This window comes from Ammodytes marinus, assembly GCF_949987685.1.
Source record: "Ammodytes marinus genome assembly, chromosome: 3".
In the NCBI taxonomy this organism is placed as follows: domain Eukaryota; kingdom Metazoa; phylum Chordata; class Actinopteri; order Uranoscopiformes; family Ammodytidae; genus Ammodytes; species Ammodytes marinus.
In genome coordinates this window covers 29,693,109-29,720,421 of record NC_137232.1, presented here as the reverse complement: position 1 = coordinate 29,720,421, position 27,313 = coordinate 29,693,109, and the positions used below count along the sequence as shown (strand labels likewise).

The window sequence follows — 27,313 nt, the reverse complement described above, 5'->3', positions numbered from 1 at the left end:
TTAACAGTGATTGATTGAGAGGTGTTGCTATAGAACTGTTGTCTAATGCTTTTTTCTAAAGACAAAGCTAGCTTATAGAGAGAGTAAGAGGGTTTATCTTTTGCCCTTTAGCCATCGCTGCATCCTCTATACATTTAAGTTTTACTACACACTCTAGCTCTTTTATGTGGCCAACCATCACTGACTGTGTGTGTGTGTGTGTGTGTGTGTGTGTGTGTGTGTGTGTGTGTGTGTGTGTGTGTGTGTGTGTGTGTGTGTGTGTGTGTGTGTGTGTGTGTGTGTGTGTGTGTGTGTGTGTGTGTGTGTGTGTGTGTGTGTGTGTGTGTGTGTGTGTGTGTGTGTGTGCGTGCGTGCGCGGGCACAACCACACACTCTCTGAGAAAACGTCATGTCAAAAGAGCCCGGGGACATTCTCCCTGTTTTTATGACTGTTGTTGGCAACTTAATCTAATCCTGTGGCCACCACTGGAGGGCCGCTGACAGATGCATAATGAAATCTCACACAGGGGGAAAACCTGACAGCTCCGCCTACCTGCCTGGGATCCTCTTCTCCATGATCTACACATATTTTTCTCCCTCCTTCTTTTCACACTCCTCTGTTCTGCTCCTTTTTACAACCTCTCTTTGCCAGCGACTCTGCGAAGCATTGTCGGCTGTGGTCAGGGACCTCTGTGGTGTGACGCTCCCTTTCATCAGGGTGTGCACAGCCATTTTTATAATAACAACTAGCTGCTGGGCACCGACAGCCACAGAGCCAATCAGCTTCTATTAGCACACAGCTCACTGGAGACAGAGTACAGATAATGAGAAGCAGGCTGGCTGTTTGCGAGAGGAAAAGAAAAACATCGAAACGGTGCTGGAAAAAGGTTAGGGACCACAGGGTGTCCTGATACAGTAGATAACAGCATTCTTGACTAATGAGTTTTCTTTTAGCCATTAAATGTTTTAAAGTTACAGTTTCACACATATATTCCCTTTTTAAAATTGAAGCCTCTTTTGTTTGTTCATTGAATATGAAGCAATAGCCAAGCAACCATTAGCTAAGCTTAGCATCACTACTGAAAAGGGAGGAAACGCCTACACTGGCTTGATCTATGTCTACGGTTTGTTTAATCCGTTCAAAAACCAAAGTGTAAGGACCACCAGTACAGTTTAGGTATTAGGGAGGGTTAATGCTCATTTATGCTCCCATTCCGTGCGTAAATTGAGACAGACGTTTTCAACATTATATTCGTTATGTTCTTTGGTTCAAAATAGAGCCGTTGAAAGTGAACTGTTGGCAACGCTCCCCCCGCAATTTTCGGTGGTACTGCAACGTTGTTTCCGTGTCCGTATTTCTACACATATCCGCAAGTTTGCAGGACATGTGTTGAAATACGGCCCAAGTCTACGCGGAAGGTTTGACTATATGCTATGACTATAGCTCATCAATGATAAGACAACCAAGATACTTCAGGAAGTTAATACTCCTGGTGAAAAAATGGTCTGACTGACACATAACTGTGAGGGCACGGAATCTTTCGGCCCTGTAAGAATGGTTAATGCTCACTCACTGCAATCAGGTGTGTGTGGCACTGATTGGCTAATTGAGCCCAGGTGTGAAGAGGTTATATATGCCCTGAGACCCCCAGTGCTCTGGGCTGCTCATTGTCTCGCCCTCTGGGATAGTGAGAGGTTCTCTCTGAGTGCTCTCTGTGTTTAGAGTACAAAGATAACTGTTGAGTTACTTGTCTATTCTTTCAGCTGCTTGGCAGCGGTGGTTTAGTTTGTTGTTTAGTGTGTTATATTAAAGGTAGCCTGTGTGGCCCTTACAGTTCTGTGTTTTTTGTTTTCTCCCCTTCCCGATATTCGCTTCCGGGGATAACTTTCAGAAGCCCCTGGGTCCGCACCTGTGTCCCAAACCCCCTCCCCACCCCCAGTCATTAGACATAACCTCACGTGAAACCAAATCTTAATGTCTTTACTTACACAATTGTAGAGCTTTAGAGTTTTAGATTTTGTTATCGTCGGACAGAGCCAGGCTAGCTTCTTCCCCTTGTTTTGTCCCCACTCCTACACCAGTGAACGACATTGTAAAATCGTGAAATTACCTAAGTGTTCTTCTAAATAATAAACTGGACTGGACTGTCAATGCAAATGCAATATATAAGAAATTACAGAGCAGAATCCACCTGCTGAGGAGATTTAGTTATTTTGGATTGCAACATACACTCCTGCAACAAGACCCTTTTGACTGTGCTGGCGTCAACCATCTTCTATGCAGTGGTCTGCTGCGGCAGCAGCATCTGGACTGCTTACATGAAGAGACTTTTAAAGACTATTGAAGAAGGCCTTCTTTGTCCTGGGATGCCCTTTGTATCATGTGGAGTTGTTGGAAGAAAGGAGAATGATGGCTTTCTCACAGTACTGAGCAGCTCCTTCAGGGACTGGCTGTCTCACCCGTGGTGTGTATGTGGGAGAGAAACCACATGTCCTTTATTCCTGCAGCTGCAGAGTAAACAATCTACACTGCTGCTAGTTGACCACACACACCAACACTGACCTTTCCCCATCTGCAATAGCACGGTTTTCACAGTATGCAATATCACTGTTCACTGTGCAATACCCTGCACAGTGTTCACTAAACTCTAACTAACTAAATGTTTTTGTTCTACAGTTATTATACATTGCTGTTCATTTATTTTGACTGTCTGCTTATGTTTGTTTACTTATTTACTACACGTTTGATTACTTATTATATTACCTCTTTCATCCTGCTGCTGCAACACCGTAGATTTCCCCGCTGTGGGACGAAGGAGGAAGGAATATCTTACCTTATCTCTTATTTTACAATTTGGAGCAAGAACCATTGGAATTTGAAAAAGCACATAGCATATACACACAGCATGTGCAGTAATGCCCACACGTGTTCCCTTGTACACAAATTGTTACACATACGAACACACATACTTTGCAGTTATACTGTAAGTGCCTAATTACTAAGAATACTGCTAGTCAAATGGTGAGTGATGACAGGCTGTCTAAATGTCAAACGACAGATGAATGTTTGCCTGACTGAGGGAGACAGGCACTGATGATCTGGAATCCACTGACCTAAAAGCCTTAAGAGTGAATCTAGCGCTATTTGCGTATTGGTGAGGTCTGGATTCAATATATCTTGCCTTGTCTGTGTCGCTGATCAATACCAACTGAATAACAAGTGGAGCGGAGCCAAACCAATGTGCACTGTCAGCACCTGCACATGGATGGATTAGTCTGGTAATATTGGCATGCCTGCTGTTTACTCATATTAGGTAGAAACATATAGATAGTAATTGAATCCATGTTAAACCAATCCTTCCCATCATGTCTTTCAATAGCATATTAAGTAAAATCATTCGTCAGTCATAATATCGCTAAGTTGATTTGAGGAACGCAGGGAGCTTGGTTTATCATTAAAACCTTACAAGAGGAAATTAAGAGTCTTGATTTAATACACTGCAATAATAAAATATAATATTAATATATACAAACACGCACTGTTTTTCTACATTTTGGTAAATTTGAAAATACTAGTGCAGTGCCCGTAGAGGGCAGGTACACAAAGAAAGAAATTAGACAGTACATTTGGCTGCTATCATTGATGGCTAATTTTACACTGTTGAAGGTTATTATCAGTAACTTACTTTGTAGAAGTTGGCTATAGAGTAGGGCAACATTCCTTAGTGTATTGTGTAAAGATAACCACAAACTATTATGGTACCCTGCAAACTGCCATCCATACTGCACGATGCACTCAAACTCACAATCAGTTGCCTATATAGTAAATGGCTGCACTGTGTATAAAAGGAGTCTATGCTGCACGCCATGACAACATTGTCAACCCCAATAACATTAATGTTAGGTATTTGAAAGATAAGACAGAGTTTGGATAACTGTCAATTAACGTTAACGTGTCAGTAGCAGTCAGCTGTGTGTGTGTGTGTGTGTGGGGGAGGGAACTTGTGTGTGTGCGCGCGGGCACACTCGGGCTTTCGGTTTAGCTTTTTTGAACAGATATAAAACATTTTGTGGAAGCATCCGAGACCGTGCTGTCAATTAACGTTAATGTGTCAGTAGCAGCCAGCTGTGTGTGTGGGGGGGCTGGGGGGGGACTTGTGTGCACGCGCGGGGAAGCGCTCAGACTTTCGGTTTAGCTTTTAAACGGATATAAAACATTTTGTGGAAGCATCCGAGACCGTGCTGTATTATTACAGTGAAAATAGCGTAAAGTGCAGTCTTTACCACTAAAGCGGCCAGGTGGAGCAGGTGAGGAGTTGTTGAGGAAGTAACAGGCTGTGTCGGTCTGCTGTGTGTGTCCCGCTCGTCAGAGGTAGGCGGGGTTTAAAGATTACTTCATGCTCCGTTTTCACTGTGCTCACTGTGGCCTTCAGTGTGCGCACGTACTTCTAAAAACTTCACAATGAAGGATGAAGGATGCACACCTTCGTACTTCTAAAAACTTCACAATGAAGGATGCACACCTTCGTGCTGTGCGCAAGCAATATCCAGAAGCTCATGCCGATCTGACTAAAACTCAGAGAGATATGCGAGCCACAGACACACAGACAGACGTTTCTTGCTTTATAGATAGATAGATAGATAGATAGATAGATAGATAGATAGATAGATAGATAGATAGATAGATAGATAGATAGATAGATAGATAGATAGATAGATAGATAGATCGATCAAAGGCACTCGCATATCTTTCTTTTAAATACACAGCTGCGGTCAAGAGATAATTAGCATTGCTGAGCACGCAAACTGACTTTATTGAGACTTTTTTTTGTATGAATTAAACAGTTTTTCAATGGACAGAGCCAGGCAAGAAAGTGAATAGGCATGTTTTCTAAAAAATATAATTGAGTCAAGTATTGTTTTCTGTCTTATCTTGGTAATTGTATTCATCACTTTGTAAAAGTACTAACAGATTTGTCTTTAAATCTGATTACATTCATTTCATTGTCATTTATTAATGAGTTAATCAATTAATCATTACAGTTGTTCACCAATTTTTCACTTTACACTTTAATGGTGTAATTACGTTTGAAATACATCTGTAAGGTCAACATGTGTTGGTTTTAAATGAACCTTAATAAATACATTGACTTAACTATTGTCCCATCCATCTCGACCAGAGCGCCACTTCACCTGCTTTTGGCTGGATCTGCACAATGTTAATGTGACAACATTATTTGTGGAGCACTTTGGTGCCAGGAAAGTTTTACCGCCTTTTACATTACCAGGACCACATTTATGGAGCTGTTAAAAGCAGCTGTTCCATTATGTTAAAGTGTTTTTATTGCCTCATCATGCTGCACACAGAACAGCAACTCTGTAAAAGCAAAACACTACAACCAGAAACATGGGCCCAAACGAGAGAGGAGATCTGCATACTAGAGTAGTTGCATAATAAAATGCAAAGCTCTGTGTCTGAAAGTGTCAGGTGAGATCAGAAAATTCAGTGACACATTAAAGAGCTTTATTTGGAGGTAAACAAACACTCGGCTTGGTTTATTGCAGCCTTTATGCCGCCTGAGAGGACAGAGAAAAACAGTCTGCTGGCTCAGGGTTTTTTTCTGAAAGGGGGAATCTCTGTTGACTCTCATTTCAGAAAGGGTGGAAAATCAAGATGTTCAAGCATCCACACCAGGGGGGTGTTCAATGATGTTGTTTCTCATTCCCAAGCTGGGCGCAGAGAGAGAGGGGGGCTTTATATTCTATGTATTTCAGCCAAAGTCCTAAAAGAGAGAACCAGTCAACTCAGCAGCAAACGACAGAGTGGCCGTGATGAGACAGCCTAATTACTATGCGGCCAGAAGACCTTGGTTTCCCCCAACTTCCCAATGACATTATTGGAAACTGGTTCCGAAGATTACTTCAAGCTGTATTTTATGAGACATGAAATTGCTGAAGCAAGCCTCCTGAAGAGGAGCACAAAAGGCTTTGGCTGAGCATGGGGGTACATTACTGATGGCCTATCAATAGCCATTAGCTCAGAAGCCTATTAATCATTTCTCATTCCAACTGCACTGGACGAAAGAGGAAGAGAGACCAGAGCATGTGGAGACATTTCTAATCTCCAAAGAAACTCAACCCAGTTGAAATACGTACATGCAACTTAGGGTTGAATGTAGGAAAATCAAATATAAACAACAAAGATTGTAATGGTTTATACTGCAGCATTTTGTCCAAAGAGACCCGATAATACATCGTTGCCTCTGTGGCAATGGGGTGTGGAAATAGGCTTGTATAGAACGTATAGGGACATGCATTTCAGGACACAATGTCTGCGGAAAAATATAATATAGAAGAACAAATATATTAAGAAGAAGAAGGTATGGCTCTCCATCAGAATAGATCCCCCAGGTCTCTGAAAATGGCTTAGTTTGTTTTGGATGGTTGAACTAAAATGCCAAGAGTGTCTAATTTTCCAGAATTCACTCCTAAACCTATAGCTGCTAAGGGTGCCAAATGGCCTGGCTCAGGAGATATTTATTGAGGTTATTCCAATTTAGCTGCAGGTGCCTCACTGTTATCAGAGAACAGGGTGCAGAATGACCTAGAATATGACCCAAGAGGGAGAGTGAAAGAAAAGCTCACATTGTACTCTGGTTAAATGCAGGTCAACTCAGTATGATAATAACTGAGGTCAGTGATAAAGTGAGGTTCTAGACATTGTGCTACTGACTGACTTAGATTTTGATGGATGCTTCTGTCAGTATATATTCTAAAGCAGCAGTAAGAGAAGTTTGACTCACCTCAACCCAGCGCCAACCACACACATCTACTGTATCTCTCCTTAGCATTTCATCCAATTACATTACTCCACATCTTTCAAGGGGATAGGGTTTTTCATTCACTGCTTCTTATAAGATACATTCTCAGTAATTTACTAAGAATTTAGACATTTATACACAGATGTGTTGTTCATTTCTACATTTTGATTGTGGGATGGTCAGCAGCGATCTGTGCCATAGACTTAACTTTTTTCATTCCACATTTGGAATTTGTTACACATATGAAGTTCTTATATTATCAATTTTGGACGCATTATCTCACTTATATAAACTCACCAGATCGACAGGTATTTTATCTATGTAAAAGTGTCTGTTTTTTTCAAAATTCTCTACCAGAAAATAATGCATGAACTGTAAACTGCTGTTGGTTGGTCTTTCCTGGTGGAACTTCAAATGTCCACGGATGGTGATGATACAGTGCTTTTCCTGGTATTTTATTTTTGTAAAATTTGAGTTTTGGATTGTGGTCAGAGAAAACGAAACATCTGACGGCTAGTCCCAATAATGTCATCAGACATTGCTAGCAGCTTATTAATGAGAGAGATTTCAGATTTCAACAAGTTTTGTCAAACAAGAGAACGATGCGTTCAAAAAGGCTGTTTGAGTGAAAAATAAGGCTGGCACTGCAATATTCCCATCAGTTATGCATCGGATGCATTTGTCATGTTGCTCCCATTGATTGTTGTGTTTGAGTTAGATAGAAGGAGCTGCTCAGTTGCCTCCTACCAGCCCAGAGGACACAGGAGTCAATGCAGGCTTTGATTTGGTTATCTAAGAGAAGAAAAAAAAACTGTTACAGTAATGGAGAAAAGCAGGAAAAAAATTGAAATGACTCCTTTGTTTCTTAAGAAAGAAAATGTGACTTTATTCATCATGCCCTGTGCATTTATCAGTATTATTAATTACCAATACCAGATATGTTCAAGCGTTTGTAAATTTCTATAGTGATTTTTTTTTTAAAGCCAAAGGTGAGGAAAAAATGAACTACATTAATAAAAAAATGTTATGAAATGATGTTGGATGAATTGTTAAAGTTATATTAAATGTCTTATACATGTTGAAATGTCACATTAATTTCAGAAACGGGTTAAACTTATCAGTGGGTTGTGACATTGAGTTTTAGGACATGGTGTCCAGGCAGAGGGCATATGGGGATCATCCAAAAATGACAGCTGTGCCATTTGATGAAATATTCTGCAGTGGACCAAGCTGCACTAGTATGTTGTGCTGAAAGCCTCTTATGGGGACCAACTACATTCTTCACTTGCACTTTCTACCTGCCGCCGCCATCCAGGAGACAACCATGCAACAGATTTGCACAACAAACTTCTTGAAAAAAAAGCATCTTTATTCTGTAAACATGCTAATCTGTGTCACGTAAAAAAACATGCAGAGGAAGCTGAATGCATAATTTGCTTATACACTTGCAGGACGTTACACAGCGATGGATTGTAGTAGAAATCAGGCGTTAATGGTAATAAAAGAAAAACGTTTATTTATCCCTAAATTTATGGTGCAGGAAAATACAAACTTGACACTTGATCCACTGATCACTCGAACTACAGTGTCCTCACACCATCAATACAGAAACTTTTGCAGAATATCTGAGGGTCACTGATCAAATACTTCAATCATCATGTTGCTTTCCCCATCATTTTTGCAGTGAAAATCCTGCCTTTACTTCCTTACTTGTGTGTGTGTGTGTGTGTGTGTGTGTGTGTGTGTGTGTGTGTGTGTGTGTGTGTGTGTGTGTGTGTGTGTGTGTGTGTGTGTGTGTGTGTGTGTGTGTGTGTGTGTGTGTGTGTGTGTGTGTGTGTGTGTGTGTGTTTTCCTTCTACTATCTTTAAGGTGTAAGGCAGATGAAGTGTGGCCGGCTTTCCTCCTTGAGCCTGAGGTGAAGTCTCTCATCCTGAGTAGTATATTATCCATCATCTCCCTCCCACCCTCGCTAGGATCCTGCCACATGACCGAAACTAAATCAAACACAAATTTAAAAACCAAAGGTTCAGAGAGAGACATTTTGGATGCCTTGATACAAGAAGAAATGTGTTTCTGATGGCCATTCAGAAGAAGTCCTTTGAATATGTCCTTGAAACTCTTCAATTCATTCTTAAGACAACTTGCTTGTTGGTGTGTTGCAGGCAATGGTCAGAAATACATTGTTTCAAACTGTTTTAAATGTTTAAAAAAAAATAGTAGGCCCATGTACCCCTTGTACCACAAAATACAAACTGATAAGACCCTAACCTTCAAATGTTAGTTGTTAGTTATTTTTATATTTAGTTAGTTCTATGATCCATTTTTAAGCTGTGTCCTGTGGTTGGTTTGATCGTGTATGGAAGGTGTTTCTAAGTGTTTTCCCAATTACGTAATTAATACATAAATGTCTAAACATATTGGCGACACCTCACAACTCTCACAATATCATGTGATCCAATACAAGATCAAACCAAAAACTAAAAAATTACCGTGGAGATGAACTCCGTATGGTTTTTTTTTTCAAAACAAAATGACGTTTGGGCGAATAACTATTGCTTTAGTTTTGGTGCATAAGTCAGCTGATCGTGCCAGGGATGCCCAGAATGCCCATCGCAGAGAATAAGCAAGTGTTTCCGTGGGACATGCCTTACCAGCCTATCGTCCAAGGTTGTCAGATTGAGCAACGAGTGAGTGCTGGACTTTTGGAAGTACTTTCTATTACAAGTGCGAGTCTGGGCGTAAGTCTTGCTGGGTGCCCATTCAATGACAGCTGGGTATCATTTATCAGGACAGAACTATCAGGGGATGTGGTCTGCAGAAGCGCTGACGTGCTGAACTGCTACCCTCTCGCTGCCAACGTTGTTGCCACCTGAGCCCGGCCGTGACAGATGGGCAGGTCAGGACACTTGAAAAAAAAGAAGGGTTTGCAGAGTTTCAGCGGCCTCCGTCCCTTTAGGAGTATGAGTTCTGCAAAAAATGGTAAGATTGTAATTTATTTACCACACTTCAAATAGTTGAACCGATGTTCTAAAGCAGGAAAATTAAACTGCGGGATTATGAAGGTATGATTTTTGGAGGAGATGATCTAGCTGTTTCAAATTAAATTTAAAGACTTTTTGAATGTGTCATGTGTCATTTTTACCTAAGGTGAAGTAGTGAGTGCAAGACCAGGTCACAGTAGGTCTCAGCCTTTATTTGCTATCTGTTTAGTAACTGTCAAGACAAGCCAGTTCACCAACACTGACCACTGAATAACTCTTACCAATACGCTGTGGTGATTAGCCTGCAAAATCACTTGTTGAGTTGCAAACCCTGCTAACGAGGTTGTGTGAGATATTTTAGCCTCAATTGCTGGTAATGGCCCCTAGGCACATGATACAGTGGCACAGAGTTACTTCTAAAGGCCTTTAATTTAGTAGGAACCCTGCATCGCCATGCTCTTAAAAGCATTAGCTTTCAATAATGAGAGGACGTATTAAGTTATCCATCAGTGATGCTCTACCAGTGCCGGCCCTCGAGAGCCTTAACAAAGCACCAACCACTTAATTTGCCCTGACCAGAGCAAAGTGGGCCCATTTAATTCAAGTCAGTCAGCGTAGTGGCATCCTGAAGCAGCAAAGCTCTTAAGAGTCACTGGGGTCACATATTTATTAATAAAACCTGATGATGAAGTGCTTTATTATCATATACTGTATATGTTGGAGGAGGTCCAGTAAAGTCCTTGTGACCCAGTGTACTGAAAGGTATATGATAAAAGATGGAGACAGTGTCGCCAAATTGTATTTGGCTCACTTGAGGTCTGGAATTTATTAATCACCAATTGGATCTTAATTTTGTAATGCACTTGATCAAAAGGTATGTCTGCTGTTCTAGATATTCCACTGAAATTAAAAATACATTAATTTACTACATTGTTGTACTGGCTGTCATGATCGTTCATTACAATGAGAACTGGCATCATAGTTATTACAGTCATGCAACGCCCTGCTGAAAAAAATAAAATACACTGTTGGTTTTGGTCTTTCCATGGAATTTGTTGACAATAACAATAGAATAGAACATTGCCAGCCCAGTGCTTAGAAATGACCCCAAAAAAGACACACAAAGAGGAAGACATTATTGATTCTCTAGCACTAAGATATCTGTAAATGCGCTTTTTTGCTCGGCATCTACTCTTCCTAAAGCAATTTACTGACTGGACCGCTAACAGACCCTGACGAACAGGAAGTGGAAAGCAGAATATAACAAGCCGCTGGAGACATCATACTGTACTCAAGAGGGCCATTAGCCCAAGTTTCCATTTATTTATCCATACACCAAAAAGAAAGAGTGCACTGACTTCTTGCTAATTGCCAACAGAATAACTGTGGAGGTGGCTTGGGAGCTGCACCCTAGCAGCAGACTACTCTCTCGTTGTCCCCGATGATAGTGTTCCACTCGCTAATTTTCTGTTATGCATGCATGGAGGAAGGAGATACCTGCTGTTTTGACAGCTGGTCCCTCGCAGACCCAAGGAGTTTGTAGACGTCAGCGTATAGCAGTGCAATGTCACTGTAGTGTCGTGCGATGACGTGAGGAGGAGATCAGCTTGTGACAGACACTAGCGGCAGATTAGACGGCGATTGAGTGATGGGGACTCCAGAAGATGCCTACAGTTATGAAGGGTGACAGTTAGGAGGGACCTTGTTAAGATGGCACTGTTCAAAGAGCTGTCACTGACCTGCCCCAGCTAGCTCTCTGAGCTTTAGATGCCTCCGAATGATAAGAGCACACGCTATTTTGTGGAGCGTAACTGAGACCGATGGAGTGCCCTAAGTAAGCCCCAGGGAGAGGTAAGGTTAAGCTGGAAAACAAAACACTGAAGCGGGTCATGTAATAGGCCTCTCATTTTTCGCCTCTCTTTGTCAGGCCCACTGGAGGAAAGCTAATTTATTTAATAGCCCCGCTGTTTCAATGCCAGGCGTTCGGCGCAAGGAAAACAGAAGGCAGCGACGATGAAAAGCGTAGCAGGAGAGAGGGAGAGGACAAACACTTTCCTCACTTTCACTGGCGAGATGTGATTTCCAAAGTGGAGATCTGTGTAAGCCATCTGGTGTTAGGGAATAGCAGGAAATCTATGTCAGCAAGCCATTTTCAATAATGCAAGCATGCATGCTGTCACTAAATAATTTCGAAGATTTCTGTGAAATGTGTATATTCTCCATGCCTTCTGTTCAGTTCCTTTAAATCAATTTCTCCTTTCTTTTTCTCCATCAGAGGAATGATAGAGATAAAAACCAAGATAGAACCGCCTTCAGCACAATGCCAGAACAAAACAGCGCTACACATTTGAAGGGCGGTAAATCCCTGTGATGGTTTTTACCGCCTGTTTTTGATACAAAATTTGATCGATCCTTGCAAAATCTCAACAACTATTGGATGGATTGCCATAAAATTAATTGTGTAGACATTGATGGTCCCAAGAGGATGAATCTCAATCAATCATAATTTTGGTAATACCCTGACTTTTCCTCTAGTCCCACCACGAGGTTCACGTTTGTGGTTTTGAGTGAAATGTACAATCATTAGATGAACAAAATAAGACGTAAAAACGAAGTAAACCATATCTGTGTGCTCCTTCAGTGCCCTCCCCTTTACCAAGGTATGTGTCCTTGTTAATTCCTGTTGAGGGGTACGTAAGAATACAACCTAACAAATGAGTCCACTGCAAATGTCGGCACTCGTTTCTCGCAGAATGTGAATTTGCAGTGATTGAGCGACAATGCCATCTCTGATCTCTCATGGACTTGGAGTCATATTCAACTAATCACGGTTGCCAGCCGAGGTAAATCAAATCTGAAGCTAAAAGGTCCAATCAGAATGTGCATTGGAATTTCAGTGAAAGTACTTCCCATTCAACAAAACAGAAGCTTCTGATTACATGTAGCCATTTCCTTTAGGAAGCGTTGTAGGAGATGACCAACAATACATTCATACTGGAGGAGTAACTGCGTTATCCAGTAAAATCTTGTTTCCTCATTTGTACATATTTTTTGTTTTAGATGTGGTAACGTTGTCAACAATGATGATGATAATCTATATATCTATAAAGCAAGAAACGTCTGTCTGTGTGTCTGTCTGTCTGTGTGTGTGTGTCTGTGGCTTGCATATCTCTCTGAGTTTTAGTCAGATCGGCATGAGCTTCCGGATATTGCTTGCGCACAGCACGAAGGTGTGCATCCTTCATTGTGAAGTTTTTAGAAGTACGAAGGTGTGCATCCTTCAGCCTTCATTGTGAAGTTTTTAGAAGTACGTGCGCACACTGAAGGCCACAGTGAGAACGGAGCATGAAGTAATCTCCGAATAAACCCCGCCTCCCTCTGAAGAGCGGGACACACATAGCAGTCCGCACAAAGCCTACTCTTACTTCCTCAACAACTCCTCACCTGCTCCACCTGTCCGCTTTAGTGGTAAAGACTGCACTTTACGCTATTTTCACTGTAATAATACAGCACAGGCTCGGATGCTTCCACAAAATGTTTTATATCCGCCCAAGTCCCACACACACAGCTGACTGCTACTGATCCGTTAACTAAACCGAAAGCCCGAGCGCAAGTTTTACCCCTCCCCCACCACCACCACACACACACACACACACACACACACACACACACACACACACACACACACACACACACAGCTGACTGCTACTGACACGTTAACGTTAAAAACGCTAAACCGAAAGCAGTCCGCACACAGCCTACTCTTACTTCCTCAACAACTCCTCACCTGCTCCACCTTCCGCTTTGGTGGTAAAGATTGCACTTTACGTTATTTTCACTGTAATAATACAGCACGGGCTCGGATGCTTCCACAAAATGTGACAACAAAAACAAGTTACACCCCCCCCCCCACACACACACACACGCAGCTGACTGCTACTGACACGTTAACGTTAAAAACGCTAAACCGCATGTCTTCCCCCGCGCCCCCCCACACACACACACAGCTGACTACTGAAACGTCAACGTTAATTGACAGTTATCCAAACTCTGTCTTATCTTTCAAATACCTAACAGTAATGGTAATGGGGTTGACAATGGTGTCATGGCGTGCAGCATAGACTCCTTTTATACACAGTGCAGCCATTAAAGCTACTACAGGGGCGACTGTGGCTCAGTTGGTAGAGCGGGTCGGCTGATGATCAAAGGGTTGGAGGTTCGATCCCCGCCCTGCCACCTATGTCATAGTTGTTGTGTCCTTGGGCAAGACACTTCACCCACCATGCCTCGTGTGAATGTCGATAGTTAGCCTGCTATCGGTGTATGAATGTGTGCGTGAATGGTAACGTGGGAAAGGGAAACAGGTCTCCCTTGTAAAAGAGTCTTCGGTCTCAATGGGATTTACCTGTATAAATAAAGGTTAAAAAAAAAAAAAAAACATAGGCAACTGAGTTTGAGTGCATTGTGCAGTATGGATGGCAGTTTGCAGGGTACCATAATATCAGATTGTATAGGTAACACCTGTACAGCTCCATTCTTCTTTAGGCTTCAACACTTAATTAATTAACACCTTTTGTGTTTCATTTCACTTAAGAAAACACATGGAATTAGTTTGTGGTTATCTTTACACAATACACTAAGGAATGTTGCCCTACTCTATAGCCAACTTCTACAAAGTAAGTTACTGATAATAACCTTCAACAGTGTAAAATTAGCCATCAATGATAGCAGCCAAATGTACTGTCTAATATCTTTCTTTGATTACCTGCTAACTACGGGCACTGCACTAGTTTAATAAACATAGGACCAGTTCAAAACAGTTTCTGAAAGAAGTGAAACATAATGCATGGGTATCAATGAAAAACATATTTGCTTAAGTATTATTTACTACAGCAGTATTTTAAATTATTATTTTTTTCCAGCACATATTTTTTGGCGGACACAAGTCGTACCAGCACGTCATCTATGTAATGCATGCCACCCCCTTTTAATAACAACAGTGCAGTTGAAACTATAGAGTGCCTGGAGGATTCATGTACCTCAATATCCCCCACTCTACTCCCCTTCATCCTTTACTTTTATAAGATGCAAATGTTATGTCACCCACTTCACAGAGATAAATATGATATTCCATGCATTACTGCAGAAAGCCTGTAATGCATGGACCACATTGTTCTCATTGCAGCACTTTTTCAATTGATACTGTATTATTTATACTGTAAATGGTATATACTGTACCATTTCCTTCCCATAACTGGGAGATGAATTGATATATAGCTGATACTATGAAGAAAAAAGATAGATACAGTTTATTGGATCATGGTGGTTTTCCACAAAACTGGATTAGAATTCCCTCAGTGAGATTGTCTTGAAATTGCTTCAATTTACCTGCTAATAAGATCTAAATATTCAGGTTTTTAATACAGGAAACCATGGCAAGTGGTAAAATTATTCACAGCCAAACTACATCACAGATTACAAACAACCCACCTGGTTTAACATTGACATACTGTGCTTACCATGTTTGCCCGCCCACAGTTATACTGGAGAATTTCTGACATTTTAGCTGCACTCATTTTGAAGTTCACCACCAAATACAACGGATAAGATAATCGGTTTACATGATCTTGCTGAAAACACAGATCTCATCAATCATTTAATGTATTTATATGGTATCCTTACTGACGAAAAGTATGGCATAAGTTGAAAAAATAAGACTAAAATTGTAATAATCTGGAATTTATCTTTCAAATGCTCACCTCTGTGTATTGAATATGCAGTACTAGGCTAGAGTACATGCTGTTTTGGTCCAATTAACTATGACCTGCTTCAACGATATGAATATAAGACAAGAACATAACTGTATAAAAATACAGAATTTATTGAATATTAGAACATGTGTTTTTGTATATTTTATTTTTTAAAGACGCACATGCAATGTTAAAGGTAATAGTTTAAAAAAAAATAAAAAATAAGTGTGCTTTACACATTTAGTTCAAATCACATGACATTAGCTTCTAGCTGTACAAAAATGTGAAAAAATGATTTGTTGACAACATGGTAACTAACATCCTATGTGTTGTATCAAGTAACATCACAATAAACATATTAAACTGTGGTAATCCTCCTGACGTTCTTGGCGCTTTCCTCTGATAAATACACCTGGGCTTGGCTCTCACTGTGCAGAGACAGGCTGCTGGAGGACACCACATCGGGGACCTGGAATACACCCATCAAATTTTGGTTTCAGAAAGAGTAGACCTACACCATGTTATAATCAGGACAGAAAAAAAATGTTCCCGTCCTGAAACCTCTCCCGGGAAACGACACATCTTAAAATTACTAGAAGATTTGACTGTTTTTCCATTTTTAGCACCTCCAGATAAGATGATCCTATTACCAAACTCAAAGCACTTGTTCATTACTTTACAGTCAGTGAATCAGATCTGAACTTGTGACCTCAATTCAGAGCTCAAAAAGAGGGTACATAAACACAGTCCTGACTGCTGTTGTCCACCCCCCCCCCCCCCCCCCTTTCCCTAGCCCTATCCCAATATCACTTTCTCTAATCTTATCTTACCTTGTGAAAGCTGACAATGTCCATCTGGCTACGAGTTTCCATGATTAGCTCATCATTGTAAGCAGCATCTGCAGGGTGAGAAAGAGTGATTTATCCTGATCTGACCCCTGTGACTAGCCAAAGCCTACTCTGGTCTTCAAGCAGACCTCAGCAAAATAGAAGCAATCAGGCGATTTAGAGGTTCAGAGATCTGAGACGTGTACCGAATAAACACAGGAGCCTGAGTCTGAATCCAGTAGCGTAAAGATTTTACGCGCTCGGTGTTCCTTGAAGTATTAAGCTACTAATTGCTGTATCAATATGCTGTAAGTGATAAAGCCAGTAAAAGGACCGTACCAGCATTTTTAGAAATTCAAATTGATTTTTTTCTTTACAATTGCAGACATGCATCAGCTCCCTTTCATTTCCATAAAATATGAATATTGATTAGAAGGCTCTTGAAAGTTTTGCTATCCATCGCTGTTAACATCAAACCTGAGTTTGTTTTTGTCATTATAATATAGTCAAGAATCAATCAGCAACAAAAGTGCATCATCAAGCAATCATAATTTAACTTTGACTACAAAACAAAAACAGAATTTATATTAATGCAATGAACTGCACAATGTATGCAAGTTTTAACAGTCGACTGATTTTCATATTGAATGTAAAAAGATGCCTTATTAAGGCTAGACGCGGCAGGCAAAAACATTGTTTATTCAAGCATTGGTAATTTTTTTATTTTGGCTGTATTGCTTGCATAACCCATCTTCTTTCATGCTAGTTTAAATCAATGGTCCAAAATGTACATTTAGGTGTTTATTTTACTCACCTTGTCTTTTGGCATCTGAATACTTCTTCTATAGACCCATCTGGAAATCTATTTTTTTTTAAATACTCTGAACCAGAAATCTCAACTTCAAAAGCCATCGGAAGCATTGTCATGGGTTTGTTGAAATCTGTGCAGTTAGTACAGTAGTAACCTTGCTTATTGTCACTGTCAGATTAATCAGGAATATTCATCTGTACCCTCAGACTTTTACTCTTAGCTGTGTTATTGTGAAGAAACAGTTGACCATAATAATCGTGAACTACCATGTCGCTCTCTCACCTGAGGGGCCCTCACTAGAATACCCCATGTTGAACTTCCCCCCTGTCGCCTCAGCAACTGAGCCTCTCCTCCCACACACTGATTGGTCAAACCTGCATGTGGCCCAAGAGAACAGACCAATGGAAAAGAGATCCTTAAGCTGAGGCTCTGCTGTTGTGGACAGACACTTGTGTTTTCTCACAAAGCAGCAGTACATCAGCAGCATCTTCATTGTTTCATCATAAAGTGCTTTGACGTATAAAAAGTGAACATTATCATCATTTTTTCACCTTGGACCAATCAATGTGCTAAACACACACTTCAGTGTAGAATGTGTCAGCTGCTTCATGGGACATGCTGACAAATATAACGCGTCGGCTAATATATCTGCTTCTTAAATGAAGTAATGACAAATTGGAATTTTAATGAAGTTGAAACAAAATCTAACAACTATTTAATGCACCAAATTTAAAATGTATATCCTCGAATTTATTTTATATTGAGGGACAATAAAAGCCTATTCATTCTCAGAAATAAGTTAAACGTATTAACTGAGATTCATGCTGAGTCTCCATATTATCTTATGTAAAGTAGCCTATACATGGAGCTCAATACAGCCGGGACCGTGCGTCTCTGCTTTTGTCACAGATTATACTGGCAGCTACTTTCTCCTCAAGTCAGTCAATTTAACTGAAGACTCCACCGAGGATCATAAAGGTATTTTTGTTAGTATAAAAACTGATGAAAATCCAGGAATTCATTGTTCAAATATAGCCACATAAAGCAAGAGGTTTCTCGAAAAGGGGCTCTTAAATCTTACCTTATTGCCTCCTGTGGGCTCGGTTCTGAAAGGTTAGAAGAAAATGAGACATTAACTTTACAGAATTATTACGAGCTATCAGCCTTCAACTTTATTATCCTCACTGCATTGGCCACATAACCATCGTGCCTGCTCACACTGCATCTACAGCAATATGACAGCGGTAAATGTCTGCGCCTTTTATTAGTTTTGGGCCCTGCACTAATATCCTAGCCTCCAGTCAGTTAGTAATTCAACGGTGAAAGCTGGAGCTGAGCGTTAATGAGTTTTGTAACGCTACTTCATGGTTGTCTTTGCCAAAGGTCCTCCTGGCCGCAGCGCAAACACAACAATATAATAATAGTGCAGATGGCGGCATGGCGCTTGCCTCAGGAGAGATATAAACTGTTCCTTTTACATGGAGAGAAATTGCCTTTGTCATTATATTTTAAATCCCCGCTGTCATGCCGGCCAAAGTCTTCGAGGGGGACTATATTGGATCCCTTCTTTTTGCCAATAATTACAAAGCATATATTACTCCCCTTTGAGGTGGATTACTCAAAGAAGAGCTTAGTAACTTGGAAGCTTGCCACATTCTCCAACATGCGAACCCTCCTCACGAAAGTTACTCTAACTTGCTCAGGGATGTTACATTAAAAGCTGTGCGACTGAGGCAAGGACAATGGTGAAGGAGGTGTCAGACGTTTTAGGTTTTTTCCGAGATCTGCTGCCGGAAGAGAAAGGTCACACCTGCCTTATGATAATCCTTTAGCTCTCAACCGTATAGCCATGATTTCTAAATGGTCCAGAATCAGTCACAGGGATTAAACTGACTTCTAAATGTGTGACTCAGGGCTACTTTTTGTTATCGCGCACAAACAGGCCTTCCTCTGCCTCCTTGTGCTATAGAACAACGATCCCCTCAGAGATGGTGCATCTCTTTCCTGGCAAGGCTTTTTTTTTCAACGGCATCAAACCATTTTACTTCCATTATTTGCCAAGGTATCGACCTCTGTGTTTGGAGAGGTGACAAGTAGAGCGACCGCCATTATATTTCTAGGTCGGGTTATGAGCGGCAGTAAAACCACCTCACTGTGTGGTGGCTTTAATCCCTAATTAATGGGTCTTGTAGAATTTCATTAGCCGTGCAAGTAAGTGCAGCCTTTAGTCACCTCTAGACTTCAAAGAATACTGAGTATGCAACATGTCTCTCTTAAAAGAAGAGCAGTAGTTGTTCAAGTTGAGGATTGATAGTCATTGCTCCCTCCTGTGCTGGAATTCAAACCCCCAACCTGCGGTCACACACACATGCTTTTCTAACCTTTGTGCTGCTGCTGTTTCCTGAGAAGAAACTTGTTCTGCTGACAACTGCTTTTCTGCCTTTATCAGAGAAAATATTGCGTGCCCTTGGTGAAGGCCAGCGTGGGGCAGTGCCGAGTCACAGCGTGTTACGGCCTATCTTCTTCATTATACTTTAATCACACTTTCTGTGCTGTGGAAAGTGGAGGGGGAGGTGGCGCAGGTTTTTTTTTTCACCTAGAGCAATTTAAGTAAGAGAAAAGTGCCTACTTGCTTGTCTCCTTTGTCTGTAGCAGAGGACGGTGCAGATGGCGAGCAGGAGTAGCAGCAGCAGAGTAGAGAGGGACGCCGTTACCGCCAGAGGGACGGTGCAGTCGTCTCCTTCCTGCAACACCTCTGCAACTGCAACAGCAGGGAAGGTCACATCAGGGTTTTGGTAAAAGAAATGCTGAAGCAGTGTTGTTACTTTGCAATTCAATTACAGATTTGCAAGGCATCGTGAAAATAAAGCTGTGTTTAATTTTCTTGTTTTAATTTGCAGCGGTAGGCCCGATAGGTGTTTGCTGAGGAGGGAGGCCGCTCCGAGTGGATTTGAAGTAAATGTCACAGCTATACGACTACAAACGAAACATTACTAAGATAATAATGCAGCATTTGTATTTCGAAGCCGTAGGCATCGGAGAGGTTTTTGCAACCTCAGCTCCACTTCAGTGGCTAGCGATGCAAACTTGTGCAGTGTTAATGTGGCAGTTCCACTCGTCTCTTCAAAAGTAATGCTCAGTGATGACTCACAGGCTTCCCGAAAGATAAAAAGGGCTGGGAAAAGAGGAGGAACGTAGAAACACAGAAAAGTGACGACAGAGATCTAGACTAGAACAGAACCAAGAGAGGTCTACCAGACAACTCTGAGCATGTGTGCATTTGTTATTTTACGTAAAAACACCATGGCCGTGTTCTCTCACCCACTGTGAGAGGGACGCTGCTCTTCAGTGGTGTGGGCAGGGCAGACACAGAGGCCAGACAGTCCACACGAGAGCTCTTCACCGCCATCAAGCTGAGGTTGCTGATCACATTGAAGAGGCTTTTCACTGGCTCTTCAATACTAATGTTGTAGTCATTCAGGCTTACCTCCATACCAATCCCCAGAGTAAGAGAGAATAAATATTATTTGTAGTCTGACTTGACAGGAATTTACAGAGTTTTCCCATGAATACTTCAAACGTCATCTGCATTTAACTATTTTTTTTAAATGCAGATGAAGAACTAATTTTCATGTGAAGCGTTTTTGTGTAATTTGTTATCTGTTTTAAGTTGATTCATCCCGTCTAAACGAAGAGTAAAAACATTTACCTTTACCTTTTTGTCATTCACATGCCATTCTAAAGTAGGTTGAGGGTACCATCCCATTGCTTGGCATTCGAACAGGACCGACTGCCCCTTAAAGGCCAACTTTACGTCCCCGAAGGCTTCAACGCTGCCCTTTTCTGCAATGAGAGGAGAATATGTTCCCAACCCTGAATGTTGAATTTCTTTATTGTATGTTTTGTCTATAAGGGTGTGTTAGTTTATGAATACCATCAAAACTGGGTTAGCCATGCATGAAATTCATCAACATGCTGCTTTGGAATCCATAGCAGCACATGTCGCTACCCAAACAATGAGCATCACCTCATCAGTTGGCCTGTTCACTTACGAAAAGACAGATTTCATTAGTCCCGCCTGATTGATCGCGCGTCTCAAAGTCTCAATTGCCTGACGAATGCTTCCCCCCTCTTTCCCCCGTTCATGTCCTTCCCTGCCAGCCAAATAAGCCACTTAAGGCCCTGGGAGATACAGTATCTCATATGTGAGGTCTATTGTCTGGCAGAATGAAAAGGCGGTGGATGCAGCGGACAATTGCTATAGGCAGAGAGATAATTACAAAAAGCTTCGGTGCTTTGTCTAAGCGAACGACGTGTCGCTGTTGATTTAAGTTCAAATCCTCAAACGTTTTGTACCCGCTTGTAGGCTTGTCCCTTTTTCTCCGGGGGATTTTATCTGATGCCCTGATTTTGGTGTCATAGACATCTCTGCCATTATGTTCTAAAAGCGAGCGGTTCTTGATTGTGGAACCCCGGCCGGCTGCTTCTAAAGAGGATCACGGGCGCCAGTGAATATAAAGGTCGGGGAACCAACAGCCTCGTTTGCTCTGACTGATGACGGGTATCTGGGGCACTCACGCTTGATTGATACGTCTGAATAGAGAAATGAACGACATCAGCACTCCCTCCCAGAGCTCCAATCAAAGTGATCCCATGAAATAAGGTTGCATAAGGTTCGTTAATCATCGCAGGGAAACTCTGAAGACGTTGGGCATGCTGTGTGAGGGCGAGGAGCTCTCAGCTAACTCTAATCCCACGGATTCTTTAGCAGGGGTCCTCAGAGGGGAAATTGCAGCTTTGAGGGCAGCAATTAAAGATGTCTAAATATATGTGAACTGGTGTTACATGAATAGCATATACAGTATGTGCACTGGATCCTATATGCGTGTGAAAGAGAAGGGGTAGGCTACCATGCCTCTACAGGCCAATCATAGCAGGCATGCTCACTCCAGTCTGATTTATATCAAAGAGTGTGCCTTCACTGCTGATCCTGTCCCAACTCAACAGCCCGTGCAGCCTTATTGATTGGCTCAAGCTAAAGGTTTGCGTGTACGTGCTTTACTTGCGCATGAGAGAGTGAGTAAGAGAAATAAGCAGAGAAGAAGAAGAAGAGGAGCGAGTCTTCATATTGGACAATTAAAGCTGGCAGTCGACCCAGCCCTCTGTAGATTTGTGGCTCCATTCCAACAGTATATTCAGAGCTGCAGCACACAAATCACAGGTAGAGTTGCTGACTGTTAACTGGGCGTGCCAGGATGCACAATTAATTCAAAGGCTGTGTCAGGCCATAGTGATCCTCTGCATCCAGTCTGGAGGGGCCTGATTCACCATACACTGCCGTTAATGGCTGCATATGTCAGTGGGGATTTGTGGCGCTGGCAGCGATGGAGGCTTTCTCCATAATATATCGGAGGCGATGGTTCATTGGTTTTGTTTCCTCTCGCTTTTTTGCAGAGGGGGGGATGTTTCCACGCAGATTTGGTTTTAGCTGAGCTCAGTTCAGTTTGTGCATACTGTACTGTGGATGCAGATAAGCTGAAGGACGAGGTCAAGAGAAACACAGGTCCAAGCCAATCTTGAATAATTTTCATAATTGGTTGTAATGTAGTTTGAGACATGCCACGTCCATGTGAGATACAACTTTGCTTTGTCTCTGTGTGATTACTGTGCAGTCAATATCATCCCATAGCGTGTCAGGCAATCGATGAACTAAGGGGTCATACAGAAATAACTATAAAGTATATAAAAGCATTCCTTTGATCCGTCTTTCTTATTCAGATAAAACATTTAAATATCCTTTTCTGCTCTCCCAAAATAAGTCCGACTCTATTCGGTACAAAAAAGAGTAAATGCAAAACTCCACCCCTTATCATTTGTATTCAGTCCCTAATTTGTGTAGACATAAGACTTAATTGAAAGTGAATGGTGTGGCCAATTTTAGTACAAAAATCTCTCTAATGTGCTTGTTTAGTATTTTTTGTAATTACTATCAGGGCAGTCCCACTTATTAAAATGCTGGGTCATGCTGCAGTGCTCTCCAGCTTCAGAAAACGACATCATCAGATGTGCCCAGATCCACAGATTCTTATCAAGTCCTGACTCTTTGCTCACCAGCAAATGTGCCACCCAGTCCTCCTCGCCCACCCTTTGGCAAAGCATCGGAGGAGAGGAGATAGGCTGTAAATCCTGTTCTTACTGGCATGGAGTCCAGCGTGCTTTCCACCTGGTATTTATAACCGAGGGCCAATCAATTTCCATCCCCAACACCCCAAGCTCTGTCATCAACAATGTCACTGAGACCATCAAACATGCCTGGGCAACTGCACTGAAGCCCACAGGCCCAAATGATTTCTCACCCTTGATATACCGAGGCGTTACTTCAGCCGCTTTCACAGAAAGCTAAAAACTTTACACAGATTAAAACAAAGTGCACTTATTTTGGAGAAGCACCAAGAATACTGAGATTAAAAAACTATTTATTTTTCTGTTCCTCTTTCTTGTCTTTCTTTTGTGAGTGTGTGGGTGGGCAGAACGAAAGCAGCTAGACAACTTTTGCTTACTCTCTGCATTTACCTCTGTGTGTGTGTGTGTGTGTGTGTGTGTGTGTGTATGCGTGTGTGTGTGTGTGTGTGTGTGTGTGTGTGTGTGTGTGTGTGTGTGTGTGTGTGTGTGTGTGTGTGTGTGTGTGTGTGTGTGTGTGTGTGTGTGTGTGTGTGTGTGTGTGTGTGTGTGTGTGATGCGAAAACTCCTGTTTGAAAAACAGTGATAGCCCTGAGTGGAGCTGGAATCCTGGATGCACAAAAAAAGCCTTTGAAATCCTCTGCAGCAGAAATAACAACAATAAATCAAGGTAACACAAATGCATACAGTAGCTCCTCTGAATCCATCTCACACACAAAAATGCGATCACACGTATACATACGGACCTTGCACGAACAGGCTCGCTGTTTTCCTATCAATGCCCTGCAGGTCACAAGTCACCTGCCCCTGGTTGTGCCTCTGTGTGTTTTTCAGCACAAACACCCAGCCGTCTGCCCGGCTTTTCTCTGCTGTCACATTAGGGTTGATGGAGGGCAGGACACCAATCTCCTTAGAGATGGTGAGGACTGCTGTACCGTTCAGCAGCCACACCATGACGGTCCACTGGGTGACAGAGGGGCTGCAGGTAAGCCGGGCCTCCTCTCCTCGCAGGACGGTGAGGCTTTCGGGTGACAGCTTCATCTTAGCTCCAACTGCTCCAACAGTCCAAAGAGAGACAGACATAAAACACATTAGTACTTTGACATATCATACCTGTGTACCTCCCTGCACACTACTGCAAAAGGAGATATTGGGATTTGCGATTATTTGATGTCTTAATGAGAGTTAGTTGAATACATGGACACCATTCTTATGTCTTCATGGTAAATAATGGAGCAAGTAAGCTGATCTACAAGCACAAACATTGGAAACAAGGGGAGTCCTTGAGAGGAATGGAAATCCACCTAGCAGCAGCCCTAAAGCACATTTATTAACATGCTATAATTTTGTTTAAACCATGCAGACCTCAAATTGTAAAAACAACCAATTGTGGTTTCTGTGATGGATAATTTATTGGCTGTGTGCAGTGGCTTCCTCAAGTCTTGTCATCACATTGATGAGGTTGCCAGGGAGACCTCTTCCTTCAGAACCTTTAAGAGCTAATAGCGCCAGTAATATTCCAAAGTAATGTTGGCTCTACAATATAAATATAAATACATGTACGTACACTTCAAACCACATAGTTTTGCACAATTTCACTTTTGAGCTAATCAGAAAATCATTCCAGCTGTCTATGTAAAGAAAGAAAATGAAAATTTGAAATGATTGGGACTCTTTGGAAAATTAAACCGACTCAAATATGATCTTAATCCAAAACAAATGTATGCAGCATGCAAATGCAGCAAGTTCACATTTGCAGCTGAAATCTCATATAAAACAGATTTCATGCTCAAAGGATACATTGAAGTTAGTGCAGTAGAGCGGAAGGAACTCATAAATATGAAGGAGAATTTCAGTTTGTATGAAAAGAAAAAAGAAAAAGAAACAATTCAAGATGTGGAGAGGATGAGTAAGAGATTTACGAAAAGTTGAAGTGGAAAAAAGAAAGAAAGAAAGAAATTAAGTAAGCCTTGGAGGGATAAAGAGACAAAGAAGGAGAATGACAGCAGAATTCCCGGAATCGGTTTCTGGCTGTGGCTGTCCAGATGGAGATGGGTGATTTGACTTGACTTGAATGCATGAATAAGTTTTGGGGTAGGACGTGTAAATTCATCCATGGCTGTCAGCAACAGGCCACGGCCTCAATCTGCAGGGTAAACATTTTAACAGACACCTGCAGGATTTGAGAAAGCTTCAAGGATTACATGCTTTGTGCTAAAATAGACGAATAGACTCTATGACTCTATCAGTTCCTATATGCATCACACACACACGCACATACACACACACACATACACACACACACACACTGAGGCACATCAATGCATGTGTCCCCAGTTGAGTTCCAGCATATCTTAATGGCTTTATACCGCTGACAAATGAAATAGGAAAAGGATAAATATTAATGGCAAACCATGGAAATATGAAATAAATAGTTTACAGCGGAACGCTCAGTGCTGTGTATACCTTGTTTGTTGTGAGCAATCTTTGTTACCAACTATAACCTAAGAATTAGAATCATGCATAATGCATCCATTGAGGAAATAAGGTCTTAACTACGCCAGCCTGTAGCGTAATCAGAGAATGGCAAACTAACGAGTATAATTTACCCATGCTCCTATTGGGACAATGGACCAGTGACCCTGAAGTCCCCTGACCACTATACATCTTATTATAAAGCACACTACTGCACTGAATGTGGCCGTTAATGTGATACATCTCCAATCAGATCAGTTTGTATTGAGCTGAACACTCACCTTGAATCGTGTACAAAAGCAGGATCACTAACAGAGAGAGGTAGTACATGTTTAATGAATGAAGCCAGTCAATCCATTGTCCAAGGCTGAACAGACCTGAAACAAAAATAACTGAATTATTTCCTCTAAAGGAGCATGGCTGATCACAATCTCTACTTTTTCGCTGTGGTAGAAACGTGGCTCCAGGGAGGGAAATGTCTATTTGTCCACCACTCTGGTCCAGACTGAAATTTCAAGCAGTTATTGGATGGATTGCCATTTAATTTGGTAAATATCCATGTGACCCAGATTTTAAATTTTAAATTAAATGTCTCTGCAACTTTTGGTACAGGCACTCATGTCCCCCCTCAGGATCAATCATAGCCTACACGTGTGTGAGTGTGTGTGTGTGTGTGTGTGTGTGTGTGTGTGTGTGTGTGTGTGTGTGTGTGTGTGTGTGTGTGTGTGTGTGTGTGTGTGTGTGTGTGTGTGTGTGTGTGTGTGTCACTCCTATTCTAACCACTCCCTGTCCGCTCACCCTTACCCTAATCACCAGATGTGATGACTGAACCTAATTGGAAATAAGTTTAATAAAATCTCGAATTGTGGGAACAAAGGCTTTGGGAACATATGGATGACCCCAACATTAGCATGTTAGCATTGACGCTGTGAGCATGCTGAAGTTAGCATTACATTCACAACACAGCTATCAAAACAGCCTCACAGAGCTTATTGTCTGTAGTCTTAAAAAAGCAGTAAAACATCTAAAACAAAGGCCTATCTTTCTCCTTCTATAAAAGACAAAGGGATCTTTTTTTTGGGGGGGGGGGGGATTTTAATATGTTAGGTCTAGCCAGTTAAACAATCACCTCATGGAAAAGTTTCCAAAAGAAACAAAAAAAAACATGTAACAAAAATTAAAAGATCTTATTTTGTATCACTTTAATGAGTTCTTATTGTATAGCCCACATTTCGGAGCTAAACTTATCCTTGTCCAAAGGTAACTACCATGTGCATTCATGTAATTTCAAACAACATTAAACTATGGACAATACTAAAAGCCAAAGGAAAAAAAGCAATTAAGTGACCGACCTGATATGTCAAAGCAAGTTAAAGTAAATGTAGCCTAATAAAACTTAAAAAAAACTTTTCTAAGCAACATGATAATCTGTTAACTCTTTATTTCTTGTGGTTTTTGACCACTGATAGGACATAAACAACATTGGAAG

At 41.4% G+C, this 27,313-nt stretch overlaps 1 protein-coding gene across 1 annotated transcript; it reads right to left on the bottom strand.

The window, feature by feature from the left end:
- Positions 1–558: 558 nt before the first annotated feature.
- Positions 559–24,390, bottom strand: igsf5b (immunoglobulin superfamily, member 5b; the record flags this gene model as incomplete). Its single annotated transcript, XM_080024840.1, has 8 exons — positions 559–765; positions 15,914–16,000; positions 16,362–16,429; positions 17,436–17,543; positions 19,799–19,930; positions 20,491–20,656; positions 20,885–21,012; positions 24,096–24,390. The coding sequence occupies 8 exons, from the start codon at positions 24,388–24,390 to the stop codon at positions 559–561; spliced, it is 1,191 nt and encodes a 396-aa protein (XP_079880966.1).
- Between the last annotated feature and the right edge of the window lie 2,923 nt (positions 24,391–27,313).